This window comes from Nelusetta ayraudi, unplaced genomic scaffold (genome assembly GCF_046127955.1).
Source record: "Nelusetta ayraudi isolate G7.1 ecotype Tasmania unplaced genomic scaffold, CSIRO-AGI_Nayr_v1 ptg000019l, whole genome shotgun sequence".
NCBI classification, from domain to species: domain Eukaryota; kingdom Metazoa; phylum Chordata; class Actinopteri; order Tetraodontiformes; family Monacanthidae; genus Nelusetta; species Nelusetta ayraudi.
This window is the reverse complement of record NW_027466069.1, coordinates 5762501-5778203: the sequence shown is the minus strand read 5'-3', so window position 1 is coordinate 5778203 and position 15703 is coordinate 5762501. Positions and strand designations below refer to the sequence as shown.

The 15703-nt window shown below is 48.4% G+C and overlaps 1 protein-coding gene across 3 annotated transcripts in view; it reads right to left on the bottom strand.

Moving 5' to 3' along the window:
- The window catches only part of LOC142888365 (plexin-A1-like), a 190303-nt gene that overhangs the window by 80440 nt on the left and 94160 nt on the right, over positions 1 to 15703 (bottom strand). For all 3 annotated transcript variants that reach the window (XM_076026601.1, XM_076026604.1, XM_076026602.1), the window contains exons 4-8: positions 13903 to 14034; positions 4234 to 4334; positions 3502 to 3625; positions 3228 to 3381; positions 2144 to 2243 (exon numbers count right to left, since the gene is read on the bottom strand). In XM_076026601.1, coding sequence (XP_075882716.1) covers positions 2144 to 2243; positions 3228 to 3381; positions 3502 to 3625; positions 4234 to 4334; positions 13903 to 14034 — 611 coding nt within the window. The remainder of the gene's footprint in view (positions 1 to 2143; positions 2244 to 3227; positions 3382 to 3501; positions 3626 to 4233; positions 4335 to 13902; positions 14035 to 15703) is intronic.

The following is a 15703-nucleotide window of genomic DNA, read 5'->3' as shown; positions in this document are numbered from 1 at the left end:
CCGCTTCGCATTTGTTTTCCCCTTCCCCTCTTTAAAGATGCATTACTGCAACTCCCGCACACTCAATTAAACCATTCCCACCCCCCAGCCCCTCCCCCTCCTGCGCCTCTTCTTTTTATTTTAATGCAAATTCCTAATATTGTACCAGCGTATGTAAATAGCTTGCAGCGCGCCGAGTGTGTGTGTGTGTGTGTGTGTGTGTGTGTGTGTGTGTGCCTTCTGTCTCGGAACGCTGCCTCCAACTGTGCACACCTGTTTGTGTGTTTTTTGCATGAGCCTGCGCGTCTATGGCACCTCCATGTGTGTGTGGGTGAGTGTGTGTGTGTGTGTGTGTGTGTGTGTGTGTGGTCTACTGGTGGGGGGGCCTTCCCTGCAGGCTAGCTCAGCGGCAGTACCTAGCATCTGTGCTGCGATGGAGGGGCACCGCTGTTACCCCCCCCCAAAAAAAAAAGAAAATGCTCCGACTCCTACTTCCCCTCCTAGCAGGCGCAGGCTGTGCAGGTGACGGCGGGGAACGCGGAGGGGGGGCGGGGCCCAGGCGGCGATATAATGCACGGGTTTGTGCCGCAGCTGCACGGGAGGTTTACGGCCCCGCCGGCATCCTCGACGGTGCAAGCAAGGCTTAAACAGCAGGTTTAACTGTTTGTGCAGCAGAGGTGGGTGGGGTTATTGGCGGGGGATGGGGGAGGGGGGGTGCGGTGAGGTGGGGGGGTGGGGGGTGTTACTACAAACGCACAATAAGGCATAAACACGAGCACTAATGTTCTCACACAAGGAAAATCAAACGGTACAGCAGAGCCCGGAGCTCCGCCCCTCCCTCCCCCTCCGCCCAGGTGAGCACTTCCAGCTCCGCCTGGCTCACAACCCGGGTAGCACTGTGCAGTTAACTGCAGCGCAGAGAGTCTGTAGACGTGACGAAGAGAGAAGAGAGGAGGAGCGAACAAGTTAATAAGGAGCTAACAAGCTAGACCAGGCATGGGCAAACTACGGCCCGGGGGCCACATGTGGCCCGTTCAGCTTTTTAATCTGGCTCGCCAAACTTGAAGAAATCAATTTAAAAGTAATAAGACAAAAAAACAGCTGTTTTTGATCTTTTTTTTTTCTTTTTTTTTGTAAGTATTTTAAAAGTCATTTCAATAAATAGCTGCATACCGTAGGACTTTAAAGACACATATCTTGTTGTAACGCTTTGTTCATTTTCAATTGACAATAGAGCACATGTTTTCTACATATCCCATGATATGTTTTTTTATGAGGCGGCTCACCAAAACACTCCAGCCATCTGCTGCTGCTCCGGCCCCTCTGTCAAATTTTAGAACCCATCATGGCCCCACCAGTCAAAAAGTTTGCCCACCCCTGAGCCAGACAGACAAGTGTGTGGGGGGGAGGGGGGAGGGGGGTCGAGTAGGGACTGAAGAGGCAGGAACTCTTAACTAATGAAAGGCTTGCGAATCGTCGGACTGTTTCAAATGCTTTCCACCAAAAACAAACAAACAAGTCCGGAAAAACAAGAGGCGAGTCGCCCGGAAGAAAAGCCGAGTGGCCGAGTGTGAAGACCGCCGACGTGCTGCGAAACCTCCTCGTCGCCTTTTCACCTCCGCTCAAATTGCAGCTAATGAGTTTTTTTTTCTCCAAGACGTGCTTTGGTTCCAGTGCTTGGCTGCCGTGCGCGGCTAGGAATCGATGTATTATTTCACTCCCTTCATTGCTTTAGATTTAATTAACTAATTGATTTGTTCAAAAGAAGAAAAAAAAAATCCCAAACACATTGAATAATGAATTAGCAGACGATGCGCGTCGTTTCTCTCGAGCGGTTCGCGGCCAGTTTGCGGGCCGATATGTCTTGATTATTATTGGCTGAAGAACCACATCCGCCTTTTATTCAACGCTTCTCTGAATTTTATTTCTTTATTTTTTTATTTTTTCCAGGCCGGTCTGGTTACTTATTTGTTTGAAATGGATCTCAGTGTGTAAGCATCTTATCCCTTGATGTATGAAATCAAGGGATAAGATGCTTCGCCTCAGAAATATGGAAACTATCAGAGCTAACTAGCCTAGCCGTTGGCTAATTTAATTTGATGTGTCTGATGTGTGAACATTTCTTTCTTTTTACCCTCAAAATCGAAGAGAGAGAAAAACTCACGACTGGTGGACGCTGCAGTTGTAGAAGACCAAGTCCACGCTAGCAAACTTCTTCCCCGTCTCCTTGGACTTGAGGTGCAACTTTATCACCCGCTGGTCACCTGCAAAGAGTCAAAGAGTCGGGAGTCAGCGGCGCTGGACTATCAAACCCGGCCGCCCCGCCGTATCATTTCTATGGAGAGCCGCATAAACGGGTGAAAAATATATCCTCCCAAATGTTAACCGCCTCGTTTTCAGCTCCCCGCTTGTCAATTGGTGGCCGGGCTGACATTTGGGAGCTCCAGCAGCAGCTGGGGAGTCAGCAGAGCCTGGAGGACGATCGATAGGAGCGGCGGCGGTGGAGAAATTACTGGAGGAAACGCTTATAAAAAAAAAAAGAAAGAAAAAAGCTGAAGTGGTTTGTCTGGGTGTCTCGATGATTGCTCCAAAAGTCTTGTCTGCCGTCGGAAGAAGAAGCTGGAGCCACGACCTCCTCCACCCCCCGTATCACACAACATCCACAGCTGAATGGCCGAGTGACCACAATTGCTAAAAACAAAGTGTATTTGTGGGGCATCCATCAAAACAAGTCAACCTCCAAAAGGCCAAAGCGAAGTGGAGTCGGTCAGAAGAAAAGCTCCGAGTTACTGGAACGTGCTTCCCCCTTGTTCTTCTTCTAATGTGTGTTTTGTTTCTCCTCCATTTAAATGGATGTCGCTGTTATTATTATTAACAAAATGTCCCAAAAACAAGTGTGAGCTAAAACACACAGTTGTGGAACATCAGCCCTTTGTGATGTCACAAAGAGCACCGATACGTCTCCCAAGTTAGTGAGAATGCGTGCAGGCAGGTGCCCGTCTGCTGCTCTGTTTGTGCATCCCAAGTCCTTTTTTGTTCAGGGTGCGGTGCCAAAACTGCCTCTGAATGCAATTGGACTGACAACCGACCAATCAAAGGGACAGACTTTTGTGTTGTGGCAGCAAGGCAGCCAAATGGGAATCAACAAAAACCCTCAAAAGACTCAGCAAGCACGAGATTTTTCAAACTTTACTCTGAACTCCGCTGGAGCCCTTGAAGACGATTTATAATGGCACTGTCAGGGTTACCTTGGTCCCGCGTGATTGGCGCCACATCCTTCCTGGCGGGCGACAGGCAGTAGATCCGCCCGCCGTAGATCCTTCCCTCCGTCTCCACGTAGTCCTCGAAGGAGCAGTTGACGCCGGCAGACAGGCTGGGAACGTTCTGCGCCTGCAGTACCAGCTTCAGCCAGGAGGGGGAGGGAACAGACGAGGTTAGAGTGGAAACGTCTGGGGTCTGTCTCTCTCTCTCTCTCTCTCGCTCTCTCTCTCTCTCTCTCTCTCTCTCGCTCTCTCCACTGACCTGGACTTCCGACATGGTGACGGAGACGGTGTCGGGCTGGACGGACAGACGGACGCACTGCTCCACCCTGCTGGTGAAACGCTGGGGCTCCTCGGCCCGTTCACACCGATCCTTCCTGGAACATCTGGAGGGAGGATGGTGGGGGGCGGGGGGGGAGAAAAACGTGTCACAAGCAGGAGGTGTCATCTGGGGGACGTGTTTGTGTGGCTAAAGGACAATTTTTATTGTCGCTTATGTTTACGTCCGTTGTTTTTTTGAGTCTTTGCGGATGAGTTGCTGAAAAACGTAAAAATGACGAGACGCAAAACTTAACGGGTTGCCACTATTGTGCCGGTAGCCATTTGATATTTATTTATGTAAAATGTACAGTGAGTTACAAATGAAATGCATTAGTATTATTATTAGTAGTAGTAGTAGTATCGTTAACTGGAACAAAATGATATTCTGCATTTGTACTAAAAATAGCCAGCAGACCGTCACTGACAACCAACAGGTCAGATTCCGCAAACTTCTTCTCACATCTAAGATTGCAAGATCGCCTACAATTTTTTGTTTTGTTTTACGTTACATAATGTAAACATATGTAACATAATTTTATGTAACATAATGAACATATTGCAAATTAAAAAAAAAAAAACGGGAATGCAGCAGCGTCGCCTCTTCTTGGTGCAAAGCACCCAAGGAGAATATCAGAATATAAGTGGAACAACTCGGATCAGGACCTTCACTTACACATTGTGCAGGACACACCAGCCACAGTGAGGGTCTCCCGAGCCCAGACACGCTCCACAGGAAGTGTACTGCTCGCAGCTCTCCACCGGGACACGGGTCACCTGTCAGAAAAGCACACACGCACGCGGTTAAAAGGAAGAAGAGGTCTCACTGTGACACTGGGAGATAAACGGCAACGTCTGCAGGTCGACTCGGGGTCGAGGTCCAAAACACGTGTAAACACACCGCCGGGTTGCAATTACACCCCGTGACCACCGTCCCCCTGCGACGCCGTCAGTGGCGGCCGCCCTCTTCAGAGGAGAGCAGAGGACGGCGCGGCGCTTCGGGAGACACCGAGCGGGATGAAGAAAAAAAAGAATAGTAAACACCCTCCAGCTGCGCAACCTCTTCGGAAACGGACGCATCAATCCGGCACTTTGCCTTATTCAGCCCGGAATCACTCTCTCAACACCTGCATTCCTCATGGTCTGGTCTCACTGAAGTCCTGTTGCATGCTGGGACTTTAATCTGGGCCCGTGTGCCTCAGGTGACTCAGGTGTTGTAGCTCCACGCTGATATTCAGGAGAAAGCAGGTTTTTGGTGCATTGAAGTGCAGAGATTTTTCCACGGTGCCTGTGTAAAGATGCCAGTCGACTGTTACCTCACAAATAAAAGACCAAAGACGACTGAAGCGTTTATGTCCTGACTGCTTCCATACGCTGGTGTATTTATTTAGCTGAAGATCAAAGATGAGCCTCACCGAGCAGCAACTAGGACTGTTTTTTTCCCCGAGCGTCAGATCCATTAAAATGGATCCTGCAGCGCTTGAGTGACAGGGTAAATACTCTTACTCGCTGCTTTTGTCGAGCCTCCCGTCAGGCCGAGCAGACGGGCCGAGTTTCGCTCCGAATTCCTTCAGAAGAATAAAACGGCATTGTGCCGTAACACCGCCGAGATAAACATCGCGGATTACTCCTTTTGTCCGCTAAAATCTCTACCGGCCGCCGCCTGCGTGCCTGCGCGGCGGCGATAAAGACGAGAAGCCTAATGATCTCTGTGGCGGGGGGTGGGGGGGGGGGGGGTAGTGATGGTGGAGGGGGCAACGGGGATGGAACAGAGGAGTTGGCGTCTGACGAGGACGTCAAACAAAGCGTCCAAATTCACCTGCCGCCACATCCGGGATGTCAAGGGAGGCCGAGCGAGACACAGAAGAATTATCATTACAAAAAAAAAAAAAATCAGAGTCAGCAGGTACCCTTTGTTCCCGCTGGCAGCATTAAACAGACTTTATTTGGCGGCCGTTGCTGCTGCCGGAGTGTTTAATGAGAAACACTTAGCTGGAATTTCACCACAGCTGCAGGAAAACAGCAAGACTTGAAAGTCAGAAAGCTGTTTGAGACACTTTTTTTCTGCAGGTGTGAGCAGGAGCCCCTCATCACTTTGCAACATAGATGGGGGGGGTGTTTGCGTCAGAAATGTTTAGCTCCAGTCCAAAGTTTCAGCCAGACAACGGCCAGGAAGCAGCGGTTGCACACTGCAGAAGAAGACGGAAAACAGGAAGTGACTGAGAGTCAAGCTGCAGCTGAGAGATGAACCAGGATGGCTATTGATCAGACAGGGTCCTGACTCGCTTGCTTTTCAGCTTTGGGACTTTGCATCCCATAGGGAAAACTGGAGCTGCTGAACTGGCCAGACTGGCCCACATTTGTCTCTTCACCACTTTTGACGAGAACCAACTGTGTGTGGAAGACATGCACCGGTGGTTCCGGCCCTCTTCTATATGTCGAGCTGCTGCTCATTGTCGTCGGAAGTCGTTATCACATTTTTCTGAAGGTGAAAATTCATCATGTTGAAACCTTCTTCGCAAAGTTCTGCTATTATATAAAAGAAAGAAAGAAGGAGCTCAGATTCTGCTTCTCAGGAACTGTCAAGGCGGCACTTTTCACTTCATTCACCACGTGAGGGATGAAGGGGAAGTTTCTGGGTTCAGGTCTTCTGCTGACATAAAACTTGAATGGTGCTAGAGGCTGAGAATTCAGTATCATCAAACGGTAAAATAACAAAATATCAAGGCAGCAGCACCTGTCAACAGGACAAAACAAGGGAATCTCGCCAGCAGACGTCACTGTTTCAGTATCTAAGCCTCATTTGGGTTTGTGCGTCAACAGAAATCAAAACCATCTCGTCTGCTAGAGAAAAGACTTCATTCAAACTGCTTAAATCACAATCTATATCACAACAGCCGAGGCGGAGGAGTTCATTCGACGCTGCTCGACTGATGTATTCCGACGGAACGGTTCAATTATTGAGTTTTGGAGAACAGATAATGGGAGGGGAAACAGGAGACGTTCGGCCGAAGACTCTTTGTCTTACCGAGGCTGTCGGGGGAGCGTGTGTGTGTGTGTGTGTGTGTGTGTGTGTGTGTGTGTGTGTGCGTGCGTGCCTGTGTGTGTAAGTAAGTGAGAACCACCCATTTATATTAAATATGGCATTTTCATCCCTGGCCTATTTGCTGCTGCTGTGAGAAACATTCATCCACAGACAGTGGCAGGAGGGGAGGGGGTGGGTCTTGGGTGGGTCACTCCAGTGAGGGAGGGGGCCGTGAACGGTAAATGAGGTGGATGGATACACAAAGGATGAGATCACAGAATAAAAGTCCCATTTCGTCTATTTATTTCTGCCTCCTAAAACCGTTAATGGAGTGGGGGGATAATTTGGGGGGGGGGGCTGGGGTTGTTGGGGGGTAGGGAGTAGAGGTAGTGAGGTGTGTGTGTGTGTGTGTGTGTGTGTGTGTGTGTGGGAGTGGGGGGTAATTACAAATAAATAACAGCGACAAATGAGGCCCCCCTCATCTCATGTGGGTCACGATGGAGAGGCTCTTAATTTGCCCAGTGGCAGATGAGGGCGGGGCTGAAAATGTGGGGTGGGGACTGGATGCATGAATGCTCGAGACTCATGCAATTGGGCTGATGTTGACGCAGAAGCGAAATACCGTTCAGTGCCACCAGGGGGCGGCTGGAGAAAAAAAGTAAAGCAAATCGTGGCTCAAAAGTTTCAGCTACACTGTGAAGAAAAGCTCCACGATGTAGCGCCTCAACTTTTAGCACTTCACAGAAAGTGTTGAATTCTCTCGACGGCTTGACGCGAGCTGCGGGGAAACGGGACAACTGGCGCCGAGATGTCCCTGCTACCGTCTGAACTTGCGTCTATTTTCACCGCCGTCCCTTCGATTTTCTCGCCCTCCTCCTCCTCCTCGTCTCTCCGCCCCTCCGTCTCTCTCCTCAGGCCCCAATCCGTCATGAATTTGGCGGGACGCGGCCGAAAAACATGGAAAAAAATGGAGCCATAGATCACGAGTTGACACCGACGGACTAGAAACTTATGTGGGACGGTGGGAGGAGAAAACACAAAACACCCAGAGAGAGAGAGAGGGAGGGAGAGCCCGGATTCTAAAAAGAGGATATATTTGCAGTTGCTCTATTTCTTTTTTTTTGGAACGGTGTTCTGAGCAGCAGGTATTATCCAGATCCCGAACACCAAGTGCACAACGGGAAGCGATGTTAGCCGCTTAAGCTGCGTGGAGATGCGAGCGTGCCTTTTAAGAAAAACAGCGTCGACAAAAGCTCGGTGTGCCGAGTAATCCGCCTGAAAATGTTCTTACGATTAAAGATGACAACAATAATAATAATAATAATAATAATAATAATAATAATAATAAAAATAATAATGATCTCTGCCTGCTGCCGTGATACAATTCATCCTACATCAAACTATCACCGTCTCCCTGCAGCTGCACTAAATTGTTGGGTCTGGATTCCAACTGGAGTTCTGACTAGCTCCGCGTTGTGGCTCCACGATGGGCCAGTTCTCCAACTCTGGAGCTGAGCATCGATTGTACCGGATCAAGTTGACAAGTACGAAGTGAAGCTTCATGGGGCAACTACCCCGTTCACCATCAAATCTATATGGAAAAACTCCAACATTTACATAGAAAACTCAAAATGCCAATTTGCCAAGGAGCAGGCCGGCCCACTAAGGTGGCCTTTCTGGACTCCTCTTACATTTATCACCGACTGAGAATTTGCAGAAATGCCACCGAGACAGAGAGAGAGAAAGAGAGAGAGAGAGAGAGACAGGGAAGCAGTGCACCCCTGTCTCCTCTGACCTCCAAGTTCACTAAATGCTGACTAAATTGAATATGAACCGCCCGTCTGATGCCGAGCCAGGGGTCGCCTTTCCCGGCGGTGCAGTGTAGCTCGTTCCCGCGCCGCCGCCGCCACCGCCCAATCGATAGGCGGAGGTACATCATCAGACCATTACGCCTCCGTCTGGGCCGAGGCCGGGCGGGCGGGTCGCCTGCGAGCAGCTGCTTTACAAGCCGACGGCCTCGACCTCGACCCCTCCAGCGGCGGAGCTCCGGTGAGGAGATACGGCGGTGATGTAACCAGCAGAGGGAGCGAAGGGAGGTGAGAGTCTAGGCATAGTGGACATTTGTGTTTCGGTCACACAAAGTGGATCGTTGGAACTCATTGATTGCGTTAGCGCCACCTACTGGGGCGATGTTGCAAAATGAGCTCCAGGCTACGTCAGAATCCGTTGGACCATAACTGGCCTGTAAGGGTTGAGTTTCCGCTACTACCTACTCAACTCGGCTCGACTTGGTACGGGTGTGTTTTCAGTGCAACTGGGTGGACTTGTTACAGCAAGGTAGGCCCAAAGTCCTTCCATGCACCTGGACTGTGTATGTCTTACTTGTTTGTATTTACAATGATTTTTTTTTTTCTTTGTTTAACAGTAGACATTATTGGGCTGAGAATTTCTTGGATATGACCATTGACGCTGTATCCAAACTCTGTCATAGCAGAGAAAATGTAGAGGTTTGAAGCCATTGCTTGGGATCACTTAAAATTACTATCAAACAAAAATAAATGCACAACATGAGTCTATTCAAAGAAACACTTCTCACCTGTAAAAACACCAGCTTAATTGTCACACTAAATAACAGTGTTGAAAGATTTCTGATTTGACCCACTCCCCGAAATGACTTGCTTCAGGGGACGACACAATGATATGTAGCTCACTGCCCTGGGTGGACGCGGACGGTCGTTTATCCCGATGCGTCGCGGTTAGCATTGGGATAGACTCCAGTGGCCCCAACGACCTTGAGGATACCGCCAGTTGCGCGAGGAAACAGGCGGCTTGGGCGACGACGGAACCATTTCGTAGCGCGAAACGCCGTTATTTCCTACTCGCTTACCGACCCGGTCCGTGACACTACACCCCGTTACAACCGTCTCAGCCATCAGAAAGTATTCAACGAGCTTCAGGTTCCTCTTAGCAACGCTAACCTCAATGCAGTGTCCCGCAATTTAGAGCGGTAATAATCCGACGGGGACGAGCTAAAAAATCGATAAAATGAGCCACGATCCATTTGGGCGTCCACTCAGTCGCGCCAATTAGGTGATGTCATCCACCGGGACACTAAAAAAAGCGTTGTTTTATCGCACAGGCCACCGGCGCGGAGGCCGAGTGCGACATGAAAAATCCCCCTTATCCCGCAGATTTTATTAGACTTCCGCCAAAAAAAAAAAAAAAAAGTGAAAAAATTTTACCGCATAACGAGGAAACAACGGCGGACAATAAAAGTGATTTAGCGGGCCAAGTTCCGTTTTTATGAGCAAAGAAATGATGTGATACGAGTGAAGCGCGTGGGATACGGACCAGAGTGGAGGTGCGTGTGCATGTGTGTGCGTGTGCGTGTGTGCGTGTGTGCGTGCATGGCAAGGAGACACAAAGAGGGGCCGTGTATAAATCCATCGGCCGCTAATCGAAAACTCTCGCCTCTTGCCGTGAACCGGACAGTTTTATGTTTTCCCTCCACCGCGTGTGTGTGCGTGCGCGTGTTTGTGTGTCCGGGCCGCTGTACGGCAGATACGGCGTCTACGCGGCAGCAGCGGCCCAATCCACCACTTTTAATTATGTGTGTGAGTGAATATGGGGAAAGGTAAATTGCTCTGTCAAGGCTGGAAATTGGCTTTTTGATGTTTGAGGTCTCATCACTTGGCATTTCTATTATTCAACAAGGAGAGAGGGATGGAGGGTGGAGGAGGAGGACAAACAGGGCGGAGGTATACATCTTCGGCGAGGGAAGGTGTATGACAAGACTTAGAGCCGAATGGTGGGAGGAGTCGGCAGCCAGTTTCAAGAACTTCTGCAAGATTTTATTTTACTTATTTACTCACTTTTTCAGCCTTGCAACTTTGATGAACTGATAACCTCCTTCTGTCGACTTAGAATTTGATTTTAGAAGCAGAAATAAACTCATGGTAATGCCAGTCATGCTAGTTTTGAGGAGGCCCAGGGAAGTCCACGGTGCAATTGCACTGTTATTACAACGTTCCAAACCAAGAAAAAGAAGAACGGAGCAGCTTGGGAGAAATATGGGCCAACATTGATTTCCAAAAGGTGGAGCTTTACTCTCGCATGCATCTGTGCAAATAAGGTGGCGAAGGACCGTTTGCTACTGACAAATCTGCATCACTGTTTCTTGACATCTTGAACCAAACAAAAAAGCACACTCGATCTGTAACTGACAAAAGTCCCCCAACATGAGGAGAATGACCTTGGGGCACAAATGTATTTACATGTGTAATATGCATTTACATAAAAAGTTTTAGTCAAGCTTCTTTGCTGTACATGGGACGAAACTTTGTTGCCGGTACAGCCACTTTCTCAGACATCTGCTTAATTCTTGGGCAGGCATGGGGCAAACTATGGCCCGGGGGCTATAAGCGGCTTGTTAAGCTTTTTAATCCAGCCTGCTGAACTTGAAGAAATTATATTAAAAGTAAGTAAGTAACAAAATAGCTGTATTTCATCCATTTGTTTAGTGTTTAAACAGTCATTTCACTAAAGAGCTAAAAACCATGAGGTTTCAAAGACACAACTCACAGACAAGCACACATATATATTTTTTTCTTCTTTGAGGTGGGTCAACAAAACACATCGGCTCCTGCTCCGGCCGCTCTGTCACATTTTAGAACCCAATGTGGCTCATGAGTCAAAAAGTTGGCCCACCCCTTCTCTCGGGTCTCTAAACGCCGGTAAAAGTGCAACAAAACTGCTACTATTTTTTATTTCTGCCCAGTTCTGCACACCCGGGGTTTCCACCGGCGACCTGAAAGCACAAACACGTTATCTGGGTGTCCGGACGGCCGCCGGCCGAGGGAGGCCGCGCTCTCCGTCACCGCCGCCGCCGCGATGGTTACACCAGTTCACGTTCGGCGGCGGCAGAGCTTCATTCAGCTCGGCGCAGGAGTGCACTTACACTTCACAAACTCACTCTGGAGACAGAAGAGCCCTCGGAATATTGAAGAGATGAGTTGGGGGCAGAGTCACGGGGGGAAAAAAAAAAAAGGAAACCAATTATATCTCGCCGCCACCTCAGCCTCGGCTCGCTCTCTTTTTTTCCGCTCTTCCGTGTCTGTCTGGACTGTGAATGTCTTCGAAAAATGAAAAACTATTGCTGCTGCTCCTTCAAAGGGAATGGCTGTTTCATCACGTCCATTCAAGCGAATTTCGTCCGAAAGTCGAGTCTGTGAGCCGTTGTCACCAAAAAAAAAAAAATGGAACTTTCGGCCGCTTTTAGTCGTTTTAAAGTCATTACGTTGACATTTATCAAGTCTGTGGCACTTTTTTTTTTCTTTTTCATCGCCTAAAAAGGCTGAATCAACTTTGCTGCAGCGTAATTGCTTCCCACCTTAGCTGACAGCCCATTGCTAGCGTGTCTTCACTGAGTGTTGCCCTTTACTGTGGAGTCCCGCAAGGTTGTATCTTTGGCCTTATATTCATTTTATAATACTTTTATTCTTTTAACACTTGGGTTAGTTTCGGACTAAATATGATCTTTTTCACTGTGGCACAATCTTTACACATCATCTTTAGTGACTTGCATTTCTGTTGTCAAGCAGAATTTTCTGAAGTTTTTTCACTCAACGTTTTTATTGAGGGACACAGTAACCGTATTTGTTCAGGTTGGCTTTTAATACACAGCAGTTTGAAGTAGTGTGGCACTTTTTTTGTTGTTAAATTATTCTGTTTTATTTTTATGCACAACCTTGTTTTTGCACCGTGTGCTTTCATTGCCGTTGACCTTCGGCAAAAGCACATTGATCCCCTGTGGGTTGTTGTAATCAGAGTCACTCTACAGGTAAGACTAATAAATATTAAAGCACGGAAATAAATAACCCTCCTTTTTTTTTTATTAATGTTCATGTGAGGAGACTAAATGAAGTTTTATTTCCCGTCTGGTTCTAAAAATGAAAATAATAACCTAATGAGTCCTCGTGATACCGAGTCTTTCCAGTTCCTCAGAGTTCAGGCTGTAAATTTCACTTCTTGGGTTCCACGCCGAGGACCCGCCGCTGTCGCAAACACGCGGCCGCAGCTTAGAACACGCAGAGACGCGGCGGAAGTATCAGCGCTCATGAAAAAATAAAGCCCTGCGCTTTAATAATTCACACAGGGCTTCCTGGTGGCAATAGCAGTCATCACTAATGCAGATAACAGGAGGTAACGGAGGTGAAGAACACTGGAAGCCTCCTCCGCCTTTCCTCCAGCGAAGGGGATGGAAATGAGAAAGTCGTGTCCAGCTGGGATTATAATTCAATTATGACTGATGTGTAGCTTATGCTTCCCATTATCTGATCTTTTTGAAAGCGCCCAGCCGTAATTTTTTGGTTATCCAAAAGGTCCCATATTAATCAAAATTCACCCTCGCAATTTGAAGTCATTTGAATAATAATAATAACAAGGTGTATTTGGCAGCATCAACAGCAGAAGAGCAGCCGACACAGGCCGTTTCCAACCAGACCAGACCTCAAAAGCAAGTGTAACTTCCCCTTTTTTTTCTTTTTTTTTTTCGCTCAAGCAAACACGTCACCCTTTTAAAAATAAATCTTTTTCACACCAATTAATATGTAAACGTATTCTGCCTCTCAGTTGGAGAAGTGGCACAGGCCTTCATCCCATGTATGACTCATTTTAATATTCATGATATTAATTAGCACTTTATGTGCATGTGTGTGTGTGCGAGTGCAAGTGTGCTACACTCACATCATTTGCCGTGTCGTGACACCGGAATGAACTAGTTTGACTGCTATGGTCTTAACTTTGGGGAGGATGATCTCCCTGTGATTTCCTGACTGAGAAGAGACCCGTTAGCCTGCTACCGTCTTAGCAGGCCCTGCTAGCATTAGCATAGATCCGGTGTCCGTTCATTGCTTTCCGTAGTACAGTGGCACGGGACTAGCAGTTATCTTTTATTTATTTTCCTGAGTCTTCCCCTAAGACCCGCCCCTAGTTGCTTCTGATTGGCTACTATTCCTTGCTTCTATCCCGAACCCAATCAGGGGCAAGTAGAACGTAGGTTCTACTGTTCTGAGGGCTGGCAAGAACGAGTAACAACACACACAACACATCACATCACATCACAATCACACACTGAGATGTCACTTCCTACTCTGAAGTGACGCCTCTATCACAGCGATTTTAATGTTTTTGTAGCTGCAGAACGATGCAGGTCGGCAGCTTTAGCTTGCCGAACTTCTGGATGAAGCGCACGTCATATCATAGAAACTGTATGCTAGCTCGCGGAAGATAGTTTTTGATTGTTTCTTTTCTCTCTCATACCTGTTTATCCGTCAGGGCGTACAGGTGCTGGTGGTCCGGGCTGAATAGCAGATCCCTCAGGATGGGACTCCCGTCGCTCACCACCACGTTCTCGTACTGCAGAGCCGGCTGCATGACGGAGTTGACCAGGATCTGCAACACAAGACGACAACTTGTGAAGGCTTCCGTCCGCTGCAACGGTACCGCGGCGAGATATTCAGCACTTTGAAACGGCAACAGTTGGATATTGCGCGGAATGAAAAAAAAAAACCAAAACACGAGGGTTGTAATGACGCAACACATCCGATGGCTCTGTTAGAAATAATTGCGCTCGCGGCGGCGGCGACTGCATTAATTTCTTCTGTTCTCTTTATCTTTCTAATTTCCCCGCCGCCATCTGCTCATCCATCAGCAGTTCAGCGGCTCGCCGCACAACCGACTTTCCCAGTGTGCCTACGTCACGTCTGTTCCCTCGAAAGGACTTTTCTGATTCTACAGTGGCGAAAAAAAACTATGTTTTGTTTGGACATGTGAGTCTGACTTTGAAATCTCCTTCCGACAACAACAACAACACCACAACACAACACAATACACACACACACACACAAAATCGACCTGCTGCTCGCTAGCAGGAGTTCAGGCGGACAAACTTCAGTCCCGCAGGAGTGAAACTCTTCACTCTGGCAGAGCCGCGCGGTGGCCGGCGGTGGTGGGGTGGGGTAGATGAGGGGGGGGAGGTGCAGAGGGCAGCTGGACCCAGATTCAGGTCAGCCGGCACAGAGGGAGGGGGCGGGACTCCAGACGGGAGCAGGTGACCGGAGCGTCTCGTCTGGAACAGCCTGCAGCTTCCTGCTCTGCTTCCTCGACCTCCTGCACTCTGGAAGTTAGCGCTGAAAAACTTTGACCAAAGATCCACTTTTTTTTTTTTTTCCCTCGGCCCGTCTTCTTTTTCTTTTTCTTTGCCCTCGATATTGAAGCCGACGCAATCACACCTCGCCGCGAAAAACTTTATTAAATCCAAACAGGCGGCCGACAGGAACTTCCAATAAATGTCACATGTTTGCTGAGGAGAAGGCGCTCGCTAGCTTCCGGCGGCGGTGGCGGCTTCATAAATCCCGACGCTCCGACCTTCCCTTTGTGTCGTCCGCACTCAATAAATTCGCAGCCGTAAAAGGTGAAAAGGGGAAAAAGTGAGATAGGCGACACACACGCACGCACACGCACACACACACACACACACACACACACACACACAAACACACACACACAAACACACACATATTTTTCTCCCTTTATATTTCAATTTGTCCGGTTCTTCCCATTTGGAGACTTATTAGGAGGAAGTGCCGGGACGAGATGAAAGAGACTCACTTGGCGGAGGAGCAGCGGCTACCTGTTTTAAAAGCTGCTTCCAGGATGATTAGATGGGGGGAAAAAAACGACTTTGGTGTCATTACTAGAGAGTCCGTAAAGTCTTTGAACACACAGTTTAAAAGACATCTCCTTTAGGAAATGGCTAAAATTCTCATTCTAATTGGCAACGTGTGCAAACTTTCTGGTTTTGGTCCTTTTTTTTCGGAACCAGAGCGCAAATGACGACGATACTGTGAAACGTTCTGCATCTTCTCATCTCATCATCTAAGAGCAGCGTCCCTATTGGCCGACGCTGCGGGGGACAACCACATCCTCTCTCTCCACCACCGCTACTTCCTGTAGCCACGTAGCACCCGCCACGCAACCTCGCTCGTCGGCAACGAATCGCTTCGCGAATTTACGATGTGTCTCGTCGGAGTTGGTTTTTTTTTGTTCTATATTTTCATCG